The sequence below is a fragment of the Eleginops maclovinus genome, chromosome 1 (genome assembly GCF_036324505.1).
Source record: "Eleginops maclovinus isolate JMC-PN-2008 ecotype Puerto Natales chromosome 1, JC_Emac_rtc_rv5, whole genome shotgun sequence".
NCBI lineage: Eukaryota > Metazoa > Chordata > Actinopteri > Perciformes > Eleginopidae > Eleginops > Eleginops maclovinus.
Window position 1 is genome coordinate 18,002,011 of NC_086349.1, and position 16,809 is coordinate 18,018,819.

General features: G+C 42.1%; 1 protein-coding gene across 2 annotated transcripts in view; it reads left to right on the plus strand.

Annotated features, from left to right (window-relative positions):
* Nucleotides 1-16,809, plus strand: part of nkain4 (sodium/potassium transporting ATPase interacting 4) — a 47,166-nt gene that overhangs the window by 2,267 nt on the left and 28,090 nt on the right. For both annotated transcript variants that reach the window (XM_063884796.1, XM_063884789.1), the window contains exons 2-3: nucleotides 874-929; nucleotides 2,438-2,839. In XM_063884796.1, coding sequence (XP_063740866.1) covers nucleotides 2,786-2,839 — 54 coding nt within the window. In that variant the 5' untranslated portion in view covers nucleotides 874-929; nucleotides 2,438-2,785. The remainder of the gene's footprint in view (nucleotides 1-873; nucleotides 930-2,437; nucleotides 2,840-16,809) is intronic.

Consider the following 16,809-nt stretch of genomic DNA (forward strand, 5'->3'; position numbering starts at 1 on the left):
TTAGTGTCTTTGTGGAGAACAGCAGCCCCTGGGCCTGGACACACTTGTCATGAAAGAAGTGGCCTAGACACACACACACACACACACACACACACACACACACACACACACACACACACACACACACACACACACACACACACACACACACACACACACACACACACACACACACACATGCACATATACATGTACACACACACTCGCAGTGAGTCGATAAGGAGGTGTTGGGCAAAAACTGGAACACAAGGAGAACTTCCATCAAGGCTTCTAATAGAAGTATAACAGTGACCTTATTTCAGCATTGGCTTTTCTCTCTGAGTCTCACTCACCCCCACCCACCCATCCATATACACACGCACAGACATTTTTACGACACACATTTAGAAAACATGTTCTCATAAGAAATGCAGTTGCGAATGAGTGAGCTTCATGCTTGCAAGATGTTCAGGACAGTCACTTTCTACTAGCAGCTATTGCACTTAATGGTTTAATGTGTATCAGTGAAACATGACATCCATTACATACAAATTGGTTATTGCCACTGACTACACACAAACAATAGTCCTGTTCGACCCGCTGGTGTGCCCATCCTTACAATCTCATGTTATTCATCCAAACTCTGTTTAAACTGACAGAACATTATCTTATGCGTGTGTTTCAAGATCAACAGTTTGTTTATCACAAACAGAATTAATGGTTAAATGTTTTTTCATAAAATTGAAAATAATACATTGATAAAAAACAACCCCAACTTTAAATTCCACAGAGCTTTTTTTTCTGAGTGTTTAATTGATTATTTGGCCTTTGGAAATGGTCATCATTCTTGACATGCAAGCAATTTGTATTGACTTCTTTTGTGTTGGTTTATAGGAAGCGAGTAGACCTTGAGCCCATACCTGAGCAAACTCCACCTGCTGATGGAAAAGGTATAGTATGGTTAAAAAGCTCCACAGAAAGCCTGTCAATTTAAAGCTTTCCATTAGCAACATTTTAGCTTACAAGTCTCCAAAAGGTACACATTTTTAAAAGTCATAAGCACAGTCGTAGTAGCCTTCGTGTAGCCTTCAACGTGTAATAATACTGTAGGATGCTGATTGGGCAAAGATTACATAACACAATAGAGTAAAAAACCTAAGAATGCTTGTCTAAAAGAAATTGTGACAGGAGTTAAAGTAGTGGAGCACAGACAAAGTATCAAACAGATGTAGTTGGGGGATGATCTGCAAGCTACTTCAAATGAATCACGATGTTTTCAGACTGTTAGCTCTCATGATGAAAGAGCAGCCTGAAAAAAGCCAAATTCGTGCTTTCTAGTCGGCTTCCATTAATACCCCGCGGTTATTTTTGGAAATGGTGGGGAGGAGCTCCTCCTGGGCCTGGTTGGACGCAGGTGGGCAAGGCGGTGTTGGACGGCCGAGCAGAGAGGAGTGGAGGAGAGGAAATGAGAGAAGACGGAAAGAGGAGAGGAGAGAGGAGAGTAGCGCTGCTTTAAAGGAGCACAGCGGAGGAGTGTGTGATGAAATGAGATGTGAAGTGTTCCCTCACTCAGCCCGCAGAAGCGTAAAAGATTTATCAAGCTGGTGTGAGAGAAAGAGAGGAGGGACCTGCCTCCATGCACTCCAAGAGGAAGAGGGTGACTGTGTTACTTTCAAGATGTTGTTTTACAATATAAAACATACCAAGCAGTGGGCACCCAAGATGCAAATTGAGATTCATACAAAAAGTGTGTGCTGAGAAGATGATTTTTGCTTAAAAAGAGGGAATTAGCCTACTTATAAAGAAACTCATCAAGAAATGATTTAGCTAACCAGAAAAGTACCTAATTAAGATCAAAAGTTTAGAGAAGTCCCCAAGATCCTTTGGACCTGAAAGAAGTTTAAATGGTTAATTAAATATTGTGGACACTGTTAAAACCCTTTAAATTGTGACCAACTATTTAGGAAGAGAGAGTTGTCTTGGAAATCACAGAAGTGATAACAAATTGGCTTCCATTTTGAATAATGACCCTGTATACAGCGAGAGGTGCAGTGCTGAACTTGACAGGGTGCGTCTTATCATATAGTCACAAGATGGCGCCTGTGCTCCATCAGCAGCAACATCATAGCAGCAGCTGATTTAACCCGGTGTCCCTGGAGTACACTGTGTGTGATCTTCCCTCTGCACACGGGCTCAAAAACGCTCAATAAATAAATAAATTAACCTAAATGGGACAGAGACATTAGTTTAAAAAAACAGTAGGCCTAGTGTGCTTCGTTAACGTGCCCCCACACACAAATTAAATTGGCTTAATTGCTTTATTTGTGTAATCAAGCATTTTAAATAGGCTTAATAGATATGCATTAGGTCTCCATGGAAATTAATTGATTGCCTCTTGTTTAAATATTTTTGAATTAAGAGGCGCGCACTTTCTCTCCTGACGCACCATGGCTGGCAGCATGCAGGACCAGTTGACGCCCCTCCGCTGGCTACCCCAGCACCACCTCCCACCCCACCCCACCCCCTGAGCCTCCTCCCCTCACACACCGGCTCGCAACTAACCACCCAGCCAGTCACCTCAAGTGCGGCCGTCCGGCAGGAGCTGAGGAAAACAAACAGACCCGGAGCAGTCAGGGCGAATCTGCCGCGTGTTTTGGGCTCAGCATAGAAATAACGGAATACCGGAGGAGTATGGGACACCGGTGCCTGGATCTGGACTGAGTCAGGTCGGCACATTGAGAGCTTCTCCGACCCGCTTCCAAGTCATTTTCTACTCAAACAGAGTCACGTTTTCACCGCTGACACAATGGGCTGCTGCAGCGGACGATGCACTCTTATCTTTTTCTGCACTTTACAGCTGGTGAGTTGAACCACACTTCTTCTCAAGTTTTAACTTAAGTGTTACCGTCAAATGTGTTTAATGATAACATAGGCTACCACAATGAAATCTCTGTCTTTTAACTGTGAAGTGGTGGCCCACGTTGTCATTAAACTCAGAGTATCATATGTTGAAAACTGATAGCAGGACATATTTTAAAAACCTGACTACAGTTTAAAGTTCTGTTACTCACTTTAGTTACAAGACGCACATTAGAAGAAGGCTCCTTTTAAAAAAAATGTTCTATTATACCGATATATCCACTGTTGTGACAGAAAACACATGGTGCTGTTGATGTTAGTATAACTCTGCACTTAAGTAGTGGCACAGTATGGGGGTATATGCTTTGTGATGCATGATGAATGGCATCATCAAATATAAGGATTTGCTCTTTTAAATATTGTAATGGTACCCACCTTTAAAACTCAAATACCCTAAGTCACCATCATGTAGTTCTGTGAGGCGTAAGCTAATTATTCAAACCCCTTGTCTGCGTTTCAGATTTATATTCTGAGTGGCTGCCGCCTCGTGATGTAAAACATCTACAAAATCTGCTTATAAATAAATCACCTCTCTGAATTTACTATCTAAGGAATATGTTCAACAAGACCTCAAACCGGCTGTATTATGGGGGTGTTGATCCACAAAGCATTTCAGTTTCTGATCAGTGAAGTGTGGATTGTGACATTTTACTGATGGTAGCTGTGCAGTCTCAGATGATGCTTTCACGTTTTCCACAGGCCAGTCTGCCTCTGCCACTATCCCTGAGTAGAGTTTACTTGACAGGGTGTGACAATGTTATTTATGGTGGTATTAAAACTGAGCTTACTCACACCATAACCCCTAGAGTAAATGTCGCTTTCAACAGCTAAGGGAGCAATAAAATCTTCTCCAGACAAAAAGACAAATGGGAAAGTTCTGATGTATTGTGTATTGCATGAGTAAACCCAGAAATTAAGAAAAATGGAAGACATAACAAAAGGGAAGCGTTTCTTAGGAAGAGGGCTGTCTGTATCAGTCATAACTGTCTGAAAAAGAAACGACTCACCCCAGCCACTCCCGTTTAATAATACTGAATTCCCTTAAGCCAACATCTCACAACCCCTTCGGAATTCTCGCTGAGAGTTACTTAATTCCATCTCAAGATCATACACAAAAAATAATGTTTTGATGCTTTTTCAGAAGGAAATGACAAAGACAAGCAGTGCTGTCCTTCTATCATTTGACCACCTCTGGCTGTAGTTTCCTGCTGACCTTTTCCCACCTCATGTTCAAAGTTGATGTTGAGGTGCTGTGGTGTATTTGTGCCTGTGCATCTATCAGATTTCAGCTCTGTAAATTCATTCAATAGTCAGGGAAAGTAAACTTTGACATTCTGATTGTGACTGTACTGTATGGCTTAGGTCACAATGGCATCAGAACTGCTCCCTTGTTAAAATGGTGTGTCTCTCTGATGAAACACACACATACACCAGGCGCTTCAACCCACCTTGAGGGACACACCTGTTTTCTCTTCCCTTTCGACCTCTTTGCCTCATTAGAGAGAAGGAGGTTGGCCATTTGTTAAGAGGTTTATAAAGCTGTCAGTGGGCTGCCTAAAAAGTCCCTGAAGACTCCTGGAAACAGCTTTATTTTCCCCTGGGACTTATTCTGTATGACCTGACACTTCCTGTCTGAACAAACACACACATACACACCTGCACACCCCTGAGGAGTTTAACCTGCAAAAAGGGGTTGCATTAAACCCTGCATAACCTTTGGAAAGGTCATCACGTCCTAGCGGTGTGTGTTTATGTGCGCGTGAGTGTGCGTGTGTACATGAATATACATGTGCGCATTTGTGTGGAGCAACTCAAGGGGCCCCCTGTCCGTCCCTTGGCTGAAACCTATGCATTGACAATGAGCCAGGTTATTCCCAGTCCATTACAGGGTAAAACTACCATTAACAAAACAACATACTCTGCTCCTCAGATGTAAAAATAGCCCCTGTGAACCGCTGTGTGTGCTAATTAGCAAGGCAGAGTGCTTTGATCAAACCTCTTTTGGCATCTCGGCCATCCCCTAATTGAATTGTGGTATGCTTTCCTCATCAACAGGCCTAGCGGTGGGACTCATCTCTATGGGACAGAAGGCAACAGATAATGAGCCTGTATTGATCAAAATGCCTCTGTTCCCTCTTCCTGCTGCAGCCTAACTAGTCCAGACAGTAAGGCTGGATCATTGTCAGAACCCCGATCAGCCCCAGAGAATGGCAAGCGTTGGCAGGAAGCCTTGTCTGTCTAATGATTTGTTTGTACTCCGAGACACATGCAAGCTTGTTTTTTGTCTCAACGGGTTGGTTGTTTGAAGAGCTGACCGAGAGCTGACCTGGCACGGAGGCATTTCGATGGGTCAGACACGGGACCTGGTCCAGACATATTGTGATTGTCAGCAACTGGCCGTGAGGGACCATGTTCTGGATGGAGCTGATGGTTAATGCAGCAACACAGTTCACAGTTTGTGATTTATGATGGAGGCCTCTTCGTTGGTCATAGTGGTTTTGCAGGAAAGGACAGACAGGGACCCAAGCGCATGTACCAATAATCACTCTGAACAAGGGTAATGAGCTCAGAACTGAACATTGACCCTGAAAATGCCTGGCCTTAACTACGCCGGCAGCCCTGACGGATGCAACCTCACAGAGACACAGACACTATTTTATGCACGCCTCTTCACACACAGACACAGCTGCACACTCTGACCTGTGAGTTATAGGTTAGTGGGTCTAGTGTTGGGGAAAGATTACAGCCTTTGTATGAGGGGAGGAGGAGGAGTTTTGTCATGTTTGACATGAAGACAGAAATGCAGGAAAGAGATGTAAAGAAAGGTTTTTTGATCACAGGAAATAATAAGAACGCTGTTTTCCTATTGTGACAATGAATCTTTTCCTTTGTGCTGTGTAGTCTAATTATATCATCACCCTAGTGCTTTATTAAAGGGATCGAGAGACAGACGATATTTGCAACTTTTACCTCATCCCCACTCTTTTAAAAACTCAGACTGATTCAGACTACCCACAACCACAGTGTGAGTGTGTATGTGGGTAAAATCTTGCATCACACTGCCCGCTTTACTCTTTTGATGACATAGCTAGAGAATATACCATCTTTTGTAGTGAAGTTTTCAAAGAAGACCAAGTTCAACCAAAGTGCTTCCAAGAAAGTTTGAGCAGAAAAGCAGAGCGCCTCCTCCTGAAAAGTGTTATCTCTTAAGGCGTGACATTATCCTTTGGCAGGCATCACGTCAACTCCCACACATGACAAAGGATTTCAGCTGTTTTTTCTTCCTCTCTGCTTTTACTGCTAACACATTTGCTTTATGGAAGCACTAACATTCAAATTTCCTGTTGAATATTCATGAGTCTAGAGATGCTGGGTGTCTCTCAGCGTTCTCCTCTCCCACTTCGTCAATTGACATGTGCATGTGGGCTGACAGACACACACATACACAAGGTCTTGGCCCATAACTTTGATAGTAATGCATCACACAGCCTTAATTAAAAATAACTACAGCAGCTGAGGCAAATTGCATGGCAATAAAACACTGTAGGCCAGTAGACCTGGGTGCGGGGGTTACTGCTGCTGTATAATCCTGTTCTTTCTTGCGGGCTCCCTTGTGAGCAGATATAAACCTTGTAACATGTGAGATATGAAAGCCGTTCTTGGCAAGAGCTAGAAGATTTCAATTTTAGAAGTTACAGATGCTACCGACATCTGTTTAGGGTGTCTCTTTTGGTGGGTGTTTGGTCGAGTGTGTGTGTGTAACTTCTTTAAAGCATCTGTGTGAGCGCAGAGTCGAGTGTGATCAATGATAATGAACTGTATTTCCTTGGCACTGCCAGGTTGATGGAGGAGATAGGCCAGCAAGAATAGAGTGGATGGTCGCGGCTCTTTTATCTTTCAGTTTCTTCACTCTCGCTTTGCCTCCCTGGCTATTAGGTTCTCAATAAGCTTCTCTGGATCATTTTGATCCTAAGCACTTTATTTCTTTTTTCACTATTTGCTTTAACTGGCACAAATGGCGGCAGAATAAGATAGTATGTTATCTATGCACATACAGAATGTGGTGTCTGTGTGTGTTCGACACAGCTTGCTGTACCAGGTGTGTTCACCAAATGCAAACAGAAACCAGCAGCATTTGTTTGTCAACTTCTTAGCCATTTCTTTTTTATTTGAGAAGCGCATTTAAATGGAGCTGTACCAGTATGTGCTAGGGTTTAAATAAAGTTTTCACATTGACATTCAGATTGACACATTGATGAATGTAGAAATCATTAAATAAAACAATACATTTCAAATCTGATCTAGTCATCTATAAAAGGCCCATCTGGAGTGCTAGTCTGCTAGTCTATTTTAATTAATACAAGCCAAGTTATTTCCTAGAATCAAAGCCACATATATTACTATAGGTCCTCAGGGCATCGTCTCAGTAGTTTGTATAATTATTTAAAATGTGCTAGCTGAAATGGTTCAGCAGGATTTGGAAGGACATGGCCATTGGTAGAAAATTGAGTGACTTGTCATTAGGACCTCGTTAGATTAATCAATAACAGGTTACTGTAAAAATGTAAAATACATGACCATTGAATAATGGCTGCTGCTCAGATGCCAGCCGAACATGGCTCTGCATTTTAGTTCAATATATAAAAGTAACTTACCTTTAAAAGAAAGTAAATGTTTTAGTTTAGTCAATTTTAAAAAAGCATTCATGTCCCGGGATTTTTGTTTACTTTCTGGCGATGTTGTGAAAGGGGTGGATGGAGTTCAGAATGCTCGAACAGTATGTGATCATGGGCCACAGCTCAAATAGCTTGTTTGATTTCAGAAATGAAGGTCTTAACCCCGTCTTACATTGTCTCTGGGCTCTTATTCTTTTCTTTTTGAAGGTCATGCAGGTCGACATAATTAAGTACTACGGGTGTGTGTGTCTGAGTGCTCTGCTTGTGCTGTCAAATGGCCCCTGGTGTTCAGCTCTGATTGTGGTCTTGACCTAGACTGTCTTGATTGCCATGCCTGAAAAGCTCTGATCCACAGCAGACAGTTCCTGCCTTAGCCACAGGTAGCAGCCTAATCAACAGAAGTTGATTAAACAACAGCCTGAAGTGTTTAAAATAATGTGTTTATGTACACTGTAGGTCACTAAGGCAAGGTGACAGCATGATAAATTCAAACTCACAGCTCTGACTTTTGGAGCTCCCCCAACTATGGCATCATCTCACCTGAGACCCAATGCAACCTGGGTGCTCAGGGAGGAGAGACACGGCTTGAATGTGTAATGAACGTTCGTACCCCGCCCCTAACGTGTATTCTCCGTTAAAACACAACAGGGCTTTGTCTTATCTTTTATTTCTCTTTTATTCCAGACATCTTATTCTCCCTTTTTCTCCCCCTGCTGAGAATATGTTTGAATTATTGATTAGCAACTGATTTATCAGCAGGGCCAGAGCCACTGGAGATTTAGGGGAGATGCAGATGGAAAGGTGGGAAGTATAGAGAGAGAAAAGGGGGATGGGAGATGTTTCGACCTCTCACTCTGGGCCAATTATGAGCATGACCCTGGAGACCTGAGATCTCAATGTTGAGCTTTCCTCTCCCTCTTTTTTCATTTTCTCGGTGTCTACCTCCCTTCTTTTTGGTGCACTGTTACCAAGGAAACCTTTATGTATACAATACGATGCTAAAGAGCCCTGAGGAGATACAAAAAATAACCTGTCAAAAGGAGACGTGAGAATGTATGATGCAAATTTAAGATAGCGTGCTGGGGAGAGAGACGAGTGCTGGTTGAGGGCCCCGGGGGGGGGGGGGGCTGAATACTGCATGGAGCTCAATTCACATCCTGCTCTCGGGACAACTGTCAGTCCAAAGATAGCTCTACTTACATACATAGCCTTTAACCTCACCACAAAAACGACCCACCCAAAATGCAACATGGCAACCAGTCAGATAAAGCTGAGTGGTTTACGCGGCACTAACTGTATCTAAATGTGCTGAATTTATACTTTTTCTATGTCTTTCCTTGTTTGTTTTATCACGGATTACACAGCCAGGTTGTATGCTAATTGAGGATAGGTGGTGACTTTCCTGTTGTTTCTCAACCTACCCTGGAGTTGGGAGTCAGTGCCCTTGCTGCGTGTGTGCATGTTGGTTTATAATAATATGTGTCTTCTTCGGACAACCATCCCCTCTTTGTCCCTGGTGCCCTTTTACAACTGCTCGCCATTTTAATGTCTTCAATTTAACAGACCATTAATTATGTGGCTATAGTGAAAAACCTTGGGCTGGCAAATGTGAGGGTGTGTGCCTGTACCCATGCACGCAGTGGCTTGTGTGAGCGTGCCTGTGTGTGTTCCACTTCAATGACACTGCAATATTAAGCTATAATGGAGATAAAACCAGAACTATTTGCAAGCCCATTTCTTTCTTTCCATTCCAACGGTTCCAGCGGTGTCATTTGTTATAGTGTGGCATCGAATAAATTGCTTTGGGAGCACCACAGCTGGGATGACTATCTTGACAGATCACATTCAGTTGAATGGCTGCAAAGCATATTCATCTCACTCAAAGCCCCCCATCACTGTTTTTGGCAATTCTGTTCTTGTTTTACAAGCTGCTGATAACTTCACTGATGTATTTGCTCTAATTATGTTGTGTCATCAAACGGTCTGACAGCAGGGATGCACACGTTCTCTTCTACTGGTGGATGAAAGATTAAGAGTGATGGAATTATGATGAAAACAGCTACATTACTGACTCAATTATGGAAAGTAGAGCTGGAGGGTACAAGCTGCTGACAGCTGTTTGCTGGTCTTGACTACGTATTCTTGATGAGAATTTTTGCAGTCAAAGCTAAATAGCCTACTTGTTAATTGGGGCGAAACCTAAACAGTTTTTGTTGGATCTGGGACATTGGGAGGCAGAAAGGGGAGAGAGGATTGGCTGATTTAAGCTGCTCTTATTGCGTCACTATCCCTTCCATCCTATCCATTGTTCGTGTGTTTGGGTTTTATCCAGGCTGTATTCTTGTCCGCTCTTTTCTTCCTTCATCTCCTCTGAGAAATCTAAGTATCTGTGTGTGAGAGTGTGTTGCAGTTTGATGTCTCATCAACAGCAAACAAGGAATTTGGAACCACAAAAAAAGGAGACCAAACCCCACAAATGACATTAATCCTTTGGGTTGACGCTGAAATCATAACAGCCAGTGCTCCTGCATTTCTCTGTTGATACAGTCAGGACTAAATGAGTGCCTCTAATAATCCTAACATTGCTGCCACCTTTGCAGATCAACTTCAAAAGAAATGCTGGCTGCTGGTAGGTGTAGGAAAATAAATAAAGGAAGGAAAATAGACTGACTGTTTACAACCGATTCAACCATGTGAGGAAGGATGTTTGCTGTCGCTGTGTATGAATTTGGGATCTCAGTGAACCTTCCTTACCCATAAAGTCTCAAATGCTGTTTAGTCAGATTTGTGTATGCTGCTGTTATTGAGAAAGTAAGCATGAAAGTGTTTAGACATGTGACAGGTTGTCAACTTATAAGCATGTTATCTTTCCTCAGGCAAAAGCTTAGCTATGAATAACATACACACAATACTTAATGTCGTCTCTATATGAATTCAAGGAATGCGCTTCTACATACTGACTCAAAGTCATCCTTTCTGAACTGTTAACACAAACAGAGATCATGTAGTTAATAGACAGTGGAAGGATGTGTGTACTTTGTACATTTGTCAATGTATGAAGGGGATTATTTAAAATTCATATAATCTCGTATTTCTATTCTATATGTCTGTGTAAGACTGTTCTTGTGTCACAATCTTTTATAGTGTTGTTGTGTGTATTTTGGTACTCAGGAGGCCTATTTCATCGTCATTTTATTATTGTTATTATTATTATTATTGTATTATTAGGAAACAGTCAGTGATGTCATCAATGAACCAATGAAAGAAACGGTTGTTGAAAGTAAAGCGTGTTAATGGGGAATAAGAGATAAGTTAAGGGTGAGTAAACTGGCTAGCAGATGAAGACACAGAAAGGAGGTCAGAGTTTCTTAAAGTGGAACAACTTTTACTATTAGATCAGACGGGGCAAGGACTCTCAACGGGTCTTATCATGGACTGTATACAAAGAAAGGAGAGCTTTATTTAAGAACTGATAAAGCTCAAATTAAGCTCAGATGCCCTCAACTGTATTGAAGTGAACTGAATATGGGCCACCACCATGGGTCCAGTCCAGAAGATGCTTTTATCTTAAAGTGAGCAACAGTAACAGAAAACCTTTTGCAACTCGAAACAAATTGAAAAGTTTTAAAGTAGATTGTGTCTGTCCAGAGGGACACAGTTCAGAGCACTGGCTTTCAATATGTTTCTTTCAGAAGAATGGATGTGCATTGTGTGTTCCAAATAGCTCTGAGAGATTAGCATGTTATTAGCACTAAGAGCGCTATAAGTTTAACGTATTTCATCTTAAACAAAGAGCTCTTTGCTTTGTAGGTTCTTAATAGCTACTTAGCAAAACCCAGAGCTGCAATGAGCACTCTACTCCGTGTCTTTTTAGCTCTACTTCTTGAAACAAGTGATACTTAGTGATGTACAAAGGGACTAGCTGCTGTGTGTTTCACTGTGCAGACCATATTTCAAACAGTCAAGAAGAAAGTGGCTTATGAAGGCACCCTACCTCTTAATCCCTGTCTCAGCTCTGCTAGACCAAGCACCACCAACGGCTATCTATCTATCCAACCCTTCATGTATCCAGAAAGCCACACACACACACCCCATCACACACACTGAGATTGGCACCATTAGTTACACAAGGACCGGGCAGGCACCAGACTATAATGACTTTACCCAGGCGAGAGGTGAAAAATTGGATTGCAGAAAGTTTTGGAGAAGTACTTTACTGCCTGCTGGGAGTCACAGGGTAAAGACAAGCCAGGTCAAGTGTGACAGATTTAATTTATGAAAGAAATACCTGCCAGCCTCTTATTCATGGCTTGTCTCTGGGACTGTCTTTCTCCTAATTTAGATTTGCAATATAACACAGGTTGTGTCTCGGAATAGACTTGCCTCAGAGTGTGTGTGTGTGTGTGTGTGTGTGTGTGTGTGTGTGTGTGTGTGTGTGTGTGTGTGTGTGTGTGTGTGTGTGTGTGTGTGTGTGTGTGTGTGTGTGTGTGTGTGTGTGTGTGTGTGTGTGTGTGTGTGTGTGTGTGTGTGTGTGTGTGTGTGTGTGTGTGTGTGTGTGTGTGATCAATTTAATATCTGTGAATCCAATGAAAAACTGGTTGTAATTGAATATATTTTTAACCTAGGAAACTCATTTCCTACTCTGATCCATTCTGGTCCACTCTGGTAAAGAGTTGTGGCAGTAAAATGTGTCTTAAGTAGACTAAATGTAGTTTCGACCCTCTCTTAGTCGCTGACCCAGTAAGGTCTTTGTACCTTTGATCAGAATAAACCTGTAAAGATATTTTTATAGATTTTCACCAGTTTGTCTTGATTTTCATTTTGTTCCTCTTCTTTTTTGTTATTTCAATTCTTCTGAGAGCCCTAATAAGTGCCATGCAAAATATGCAAAGAGGTAACTGGGAAATATTACTAGTTTGTGTAGCACAGATATTTTCTGATTTCTCTCCTGTTAACCATCTGCCGACCTCTTAGACGTGTTGTTGCGGTCCCCTGGGGGGCTCGTAACAGCTGATTTTGAAACCACTCATTTACAGGACTCACAAGTACTCATAGAAATGGAGTTACTGCCAAGTAATTTCAATATACCTGTGGAAAATCCAAACAGTGCTATGTCAAAGCTATATGAAGATAAAGACAGTAAAAATGGCAAGCCATGAATCAGTCTGGATGGCTTTTTTATAATGTGCCATTGCAGTCACTCCCAGTGACATCCAGCAGGCAGTAAAGTGTGTTTGCCGGGTGCAGACGCATATGAAACAGGAATGGTAATTGGGATATTGAATGCAAATTGAACCTCCTGAATCATTTCATTTTATCAGGCTTGGCCTCATTGGCTAATGCTTCTAAGTAAAAACGACCCATTAGCGAGTCCATTGAGATACGAAAACAGGAGATGAAGTGGTGGTAGTAATTCAACCCTCATCTCCTCCTCAATGTCGTCCTTCTGCCTGACTGTGAGTCAGTTATATGCTTCAATGTAAAGGAGACTGACTCATGCAGCCCTAAAGTCATACACGCACGCATTGCACACAGACATCCTTTTTAAATCACAGATACTGATGACACATTCAGTAACATGTTATCAGAGGAGATTTCACAGACGACGTGCACACATAGAGATAAACAAAGATGTGATTTATAGTATCTGCAGGCTAAGGTGAAGAGCTGCGAAAATGAGAGGGTCACCAGTCACATCCATCCTCTCGCTGTGGGGCAGTGTCATCTTGTCTTAACACCTCGACAGCAGTGTGTCCCACTACTGCATATCACTTACTTGTGACAACACAGTCGAGGCATTAATAATAAACTGTCAGAGCCACTCTGCTACGTGTTTTGGTCTCTACTTGAAGTCCCAGTTGGAGGCTTAGGCAAAGCTTACTCTTTTTCATGCATTTCAGACACTTATCTTGAGCATGCATGCGGCTCTTAATGAGCTATCAAATGATGTGGATCAAACGTGTTTTTCCTCTGGGAAACGTTCATCCTAATCTGCTCATCACCCTTACATGTGTGACTCTCTTCACGTCACTTCTTCTTCATGTCATGATAAAGAAGGTTGGGATGATTGAAATGTTTTGGACTCGATTCAGGTGTTAAGGAAAGAAGGGATTATAATTTACGGCTGTCTACTCCTGAGTCCTTTATCTCTCTTAGTGTATGTCTGCTTGTTTATGCACATGCCTCAAGGAACTGTGGATGTATTTACAGAACTGGATACAGGGTTAGAGACCCAGTTCATTCATAGGAAAGTTGCTCAGTAGAGCATTAAGCCAAAAAACTTTGAGCGCCTGGTGTATATTTACTTGAATCTGTATGGCCCATAAAGCAAAGTGCACTTTAACCTGTCTCCCAACTTCTCTGTCATTTTTACATAGCAACAGCTCCTTATTCCAGGTAAGACGATTGACTTTGACTATTAGTGTATTTTACAACTGTTTGGATGTAATGCTTAAAAAAGGGTTGTATAGTTGTTCATGCTTGGAAGTTGATATCCTCAAAAAACAGAAAAACCTGCTGATTTCCCGCTGTTTCCCCCCAACCTTCAATGGGGAACATTTTTGGGGCCAAAATGGCGTCAAATGATTGACAGGAAAGTTGTATTTATGATTTTGTAGTAATGGTAGGGCACAATGCTTTAAAGCCTAATGCTGTTCCTGGGCACTTTCTAGAAACTGAAAAAATATACATGCTAAAACCATCAGTAGCAGCACAATTCAGGTCAGCAATCCTTGTTGTTTTAGATGGCTATAGGACAGAATAATTAATGGTAAATAAAAAGGGAAAAGAGAGAAGAGAACAGAACAACAAAGGATGGGCAGTAGTGGAGATGAGAGAGGGGCTTGTTGCATCCTGCTGTCCTACCACCCTCTAATTGCTTAGTATTTATGGTGGGAGGAGTGGTATGTGCGGGCAACATGCTTCTCCACATACACACACACAAAACCAAAATACACACTAAGAGATTCCGTCACCCAAGAGGGAGTCATTTGTGCTGCGGGAGGTCGGTGGGAGGCTTTTACGGGCCGTTATGTAGCCGGCACTCTATTCCTGGAAGAGCATTGGTATCTTTTGATCAAATTCTACCCCACTCTCCTGTAACCTGCTTCCTATGAATTGTGGGCTAATTGTGCCACATGGGTTTGTGTGATTGTGCGCGTGTGTGAGCGCCCGTATGTGTGTCTGGGTGAGCAGAGGCCTTTCTATTCTTGATTGATTGTTGTCATCTTGGTGGATTATTGAGTTAGCAGTGAACGTGATAGGCTTACTACAGCATCTCAGTGGAGCATGCACACATACACACTCCCACATGCCGGTCTCTCATACCTATACACTTATTTGATTGAATGACTGGTGGAAATATTTCAGGGAAGGGTCCATGGCCGTGTGTAATGAATACATCAGGGAATCTAAAGTATGTGTGTGGATGGGTAGTAGAAGGTCCATGCTCATTAGCATAACTATTGCCCTGAACTGGGGCAGCAGTCCACATAGGAATTCATGTTTGCACACGGAAAATGTGTGTTCATGTAATGTTTGAATCATGGTTAGTAGTGTGTGGTGTTGGACTAAAATAGCAGGGAGGGTGACAAAATATATTACAGTTAGCATAAATAATTTAATCTAATTTGAATAGGCTGTATAGGTGTAAGAGGAAGTCTCAATGAGCTTTTCCACTAAAATGTCTTTCCATTATGGCAAAGAAATGAAAAATGGTACCAGGTGGTAAACCAAAGGTCATGGCTATATCCAGCCAAATGGATTAAAAGCTTTACAGATTTTGCAGAGCTTTTGGATAGTTATATTTCCCACCAATATTACCAGAGGACATTCTGATAGCTTAGCTGAATTATCTCTAACATGGGCAAAAAAATCCACCCAAACTACAAGTATAAAGCTACAATTGGAACATTTTTGGGGAGCTGGGTATCCAAAGCTTTTTGACAATTCTAAAAGCAGTTATGGTTAAACATAATGGCACCTTTTGGGCTTCCTTTATCAGTTATATAACTATCCCTGTTTTCCCAGCCATATGTCTAAAAGCCAAAGCTGTTTATCAAATTCTCAAAGGTTGTCTCTTCCAAAAGGCCAACAAATGTAACTGCACCTCATCTTTGCTGATGTCCTCCTAGAGCTGACCACATGATGCTTGACTTCTTTGAATTAATTCATTTCCCTCTGCCCTCTATCCATGGGATAAAGAGAGGTTATTAAGTGGGAGGGAGCTCAGTTCTATGTTAGCACATGTCCTTCGTGGTTTACTTTGCTTTTTCTCGCATCTCTCCATTTATCTGTTTACCATCTTTGTTCATAATGGTCTCCCCATCCATCTTAATTTTGTTTCCTGGCTGTTTTTGTTGTCTTTTTTTTCCCCTCCTCCCATTAGAGTGAAGCCTTTATCTTCAAATTGCTGAGCCCTTCCTTGACTTTGGGATGATATTCCTTGGTGCAGGTTGCAGTTCACTCACCACAACCTCTGTCGCTTCACACCCTGTCTGTGGAGTTATCACCCTCGCCCCCTGTGAGCAAGAGTGTTCATTTTTAATTATCATTCAGTATTTGATCATCTCCCTCCCCTGCCTGTCACAACGTCTCATTGGGTTGCTGGTAACATTTCCATTACATTAGGAAGAGCAGCCGAGCTTGTGCATGCCGTTTGTGTGAATGTGCTCGATGGTGTGTTCCTATCAGTGCGGCAGAGACGAGATTCGTCCCTCCCTCATCCATCTTCACGCGCTTGGCTGGAAATGACATGTCGACACACAACAAAACACATCGTTGCTTGAGAAACACACACACACACACACACACACACACACACACACACACACACACACACACACACACACACACACACACACACTGGGAATGGAATTGGTTTGGCAATGGAAATCTAATTAAATGGTTCACCCCCCTCTCCCCTTTTTTTCCCCCAAATAGCATGCTAATTGAGTTGATGCAAATAGAGACTCACAGTCTTAAAGATTAAAATTGCTTTGTTTTGTTGCGTGAAATGTTGCACACACAGGGCTCAGGTAAAGGGAAGGGTGATAGAAAAAACTCCTACATTAATTAATACATTTAAAATAATTGGCCTGTAACCTCTGTGCGGATAAGGGTGAGCCTGAATTGGGAATTCTGTAGAATTTCTCTTTTCATTGTAGAGGGTTTTACTCTGCTAATGCATGCGAGTGTGCATGTAAACACGTTGTTTGCATGCACATATTTCATGAAG